Source organism: Rhipicephalus microplus, chromosome 2 (genome assembly GCF_043290135.1).
Source record: "Rhipicephalus microplus isolate Deutch F79 chromosome 2, USDA_Rmic, whole genome shotgun sequence".
Classification (NCBI taxonomy): domain Eukaryota; kingdom Metazoa; phylum Arthropoda; class Arachnida; order Ixodida; family Ixodidae; genus Rhipicephalus; species Rhipicephalus microplus.
In genome coordinates, this window is record NC_134701.1 from 289,989,998 (window position 1) to 289,993,267 (window position 3,270).

Here is a 3,270-nt window from a genome sequence, read left to right on the forward strand (position 1 = left end):
AGGTAGTCTATCGGCCAATCCTTGGCGGGAGTGGAAGCTAACCAAGGGAAGTGCCCTTGGCCGGGGGAAGAAAATGACATCAAGATCGAACGACTCGATTCAGCTGAGAAAGACCGATACAGTTACCGGAAAATAACGAACTCTCAAAGAACAATAAGGATACTGCCGCCCGATCCTGAGCCCGGGCAGCTTCTTCACAATCGAGCCTCACAGTACAGGTCAAGGATGGCGGACACAGCTGAGCCACAAGATCGTCTTCCGGAGCGAAAGAGAAGCTGGTGTAGGCAACCCCGTCTCCTTCTTCGTGGGTTTGTTTTCGTGGTTGTTGTTTTTCTATCGATATATGGGCTGTCGTTCTCTTCTTCGTAGTTCTAGTTGGACTGAACGTCTGAAAGGTCAACAGCAGGGGCATTTCGTGAACGTGGATGGTGTTGCACACCGCATGAATTTGATGCAAAATTTTATCCACTCTCACGCAGCGTCATAGTACTCAGCTCTGCTTACTATCTTGATAATTTGGTATCCGATTATTATAAATTTCCGGAAGTGGGCTTGGGCCACTTTTAAAGGCAAGCCAACAAAGCTAACAGACCTTTGTGCCCATGTAGCTTCAGGATTCATCGGCTTAGATACCGTCCTCACGGTAATCCCTGCCATCGTTTCTATCACTAACAGCAGTATGCTTCTGAGTACGTGCTGTCACATTGTACTAATCCTAGGCCTACTTTGGCCGGTATTGGACTCGAAGAATGCAATTGACGCGAATAACAAGGACCTTGAGGAGCGATGGCTTAAGTACTGGTGTTTGCTCGGAAGCTTTCTGGTCATGGACAACATGTTGGCGATGGTCTTGAGTGGCTTCCCCGAAACCAACCTCGGCGGCTTCATTAGGCTGATCGTACTTGTCGTACTACAGGTACGTGGTCCTCTATTTACAGTTGAACTCCGAATGTTGCATCGCTTAACCTTAATATCCACGAAATTATTGTCACGCTAGATGATAATTTACTTCACATCCTGTGTTTTTAGATGTTAGCTGTGCATAGCAGACTTGGGAAGGAACGATATGAGGCAACCTCGTCCCTTTATGCATTGTCAACGTTTATAAATGAGCCTCACCAACTTTCCCAAGCCTTTCATACATCTGACCAATTCATGAGGCATGTACCTTTCTTTCGTTCCCCGTTACAAACCGAGTGTTTTTTAGTTTCTGTTGGCGTTTATATTCTTACGGGGAAGAAACCGTATATACGCAGGGGATATTTGCGAGCAAAAGCTTCGTTTTAACCGTCAATTACTGTCATATACGCTTCAACTTCATACGGAACGTCAGGGCGATGGCGAAAATACTTACGGATGATCTATATACTCGAGGTCGCAACAATATCACTTGGCATGTTTTAAGTAAAAATGTGTTGGAAACTTTTCATTCATTCTGTCCGTGTTCTCTTCATGAAACCGTAACGGAGACACGCCACGATCACATTCTGTTTACAGGTGTACGCAAGCCGAACACCAGAACTGCTTTACGAAGAAGTTTTCCGTAAGCAAATGAAGCTGTGGGAGCCGGACCTTGACAAGTTCCTAAGAACATAGCAGCACCGACAAACTGCCTCAAGGACAATAAATTGACATCTACCGTTTCATTCTCGCTCAACAAACTTGACTTTCTTTGACTTATTTCCTCACAAATTATTTATGTTTTCATCTGCTGAGCATTTAATTAATATAAAAGCTCCAGAAATGAATTTTCAATAGTGGTGCTTGATTGTGGGTATCTACCCATATCGTTAATTAGAACTTCTTAATAAGTTTTACTCGTGTTGTTTAGGACATTTTTGCTTAGAATCATTCGTAAAGAGCGTTGGTGTGCCACACTGCTTCATTGACAAAACAGCTGTATGTATGATGATTGATTAAGCTTTGAATTTCAGTTCACAAAGTTTTATTACTGGTAATATTGTAAGCGTGTGCATTTCTCTTGTTGGTATACATAAATCATAAGTTGAGGCTTTGCGCATTCAGTTCTTGGCTCACTTTCTTGCGGAAAGGTTTTCTTCAGCCATCCAAAAGCATTTGCCTGCCGAATTATCTCAAGGGGCCCTATAACATGAAACCAGTTTTGACACTGGTACGCACCGGCATATCCGCAGTGTCCCACCTAGACAGTCACACAGCCCCTCCTCATCTTCCCTCTTGTCCTTTTCTTGCAATTATGCCCAACTCCGATGAATGCCAGCACATCCTTATTTCGGTAGGACTTGGTATTTGCTTCCTATAGGGGTGCGCGAATGTTTGAGTAGTGAGTCACATAGTATATATTAGAAATAACGAATATTTTTCAATATTTTTTCGAATACTAAGCACCGATGAAGAATACTGCAATGGAACGAAACGCTAGAACAGAGAAGGATAACATTTCTTGTTTTAATCGTAGAGTTAGCATAGCAACGTGTATAAAGTCCAAAGTTTAAAGCGACGAACGACGCTACGGGAGCAAATGAAGAAACTTTGCCTAAAACTCAATTGTCGGTGAAGTGACCTAATCGTAAATGCTCTATCCTCATCACAAGAATCATTAAGGTTGACCATGAGTAATGTTAATAGTTTTTGTATCAATTTCACTTCAAAGCTGCTAACAAAGTACCAAATTCAAGTTTAATCAAATTGAAATGAGTTTATTGAGCCGTGTACACAGAAGATGCATAATAGTTGGACCAATAGCTTACGTGGCTAGTAGCTGTTCTGGTAGAGAAACATAAAAGTTAGCAACACACTTGATTGGTCAAGAAAATTATTGGTTTTATACATGTGAAAGTTTCAACGACGGTACAATCTACGTATGGAAGCGTGATTACAGTTCACTAGACGAGAAAAAGTGTTTACAGGAAAGGTTGAAGTTGCGTATAGTTATTACTAGAGATACAGCGCTCCAGGTTTGAGCTCCAAGCCTGGTTGCGGGAAGTGTTGGAGTAGACTGTATATGTTCACACTGATTCTTGAGAAATTATTATTGAAATCATTAGCAGTCTGAGTGCATACATTTTCTGGGATAACATAGCGTCATTGTCTAATCCTACTGCATCTCTAACAATTCTCCATATTTGTCTTCCATCGCAATTTTGCCGCTCAATTAGGTTGGTGCTCCAAGTTTTTTTTTTTTTGCTTTTCGAATTAACACAACTCATTTTTTTCGAAAAACTTAAACTGGCCTTTATAATACTTGTTGGCTTTGTTGGGTTTTAGTTTATTTCTTGAATACATTGAATA

General features: G+C 41.4%; 1 protein-coding gene across 1 annotated transcript; it reads left to right on the top strand.

Annotated features, from left to right (window-relative positions):
* The first annotated feature begins 491 nt into the window (after positions 1-491).
* LOC142788523 (receptor expression-enhancing protein 3-B-like) lies at positions 492-1,661 on the top strand. Its single transcript, XM_075884965.1, has 2 exons — positions 492-916; positions 1,498-1,661. The coding sequence occupies exons 1-2, from the start codon at positions 680-682 to the stop codon at positions 1,594-1,596; spliced, it is 336 nt and encodes a 111-aa protein (XP_075741080.1). The 5' UTR covers positions 492-679; the 3' UTR covers positions 1,597-1,661.
* The last annotated feature ends 1,609 nt before the right edge of the window (positions 1,662-3,270 follow it).

Coding starts and splice junctions, on each gene's coding strand:
- LOC142788523 (XM_075884965.1), top strand. CDS start 680: ATGCTTCTGAGTACGTGCTGTCACATTGTACTAATCCTAGGCCTACTT. Junction 917..1,497: donor TCGTACTTGTCGTACTACAG/GTACGTGGTCCT, acceptor TTCTGTTTACAG/GTGTACGCAAGCCGAACACC.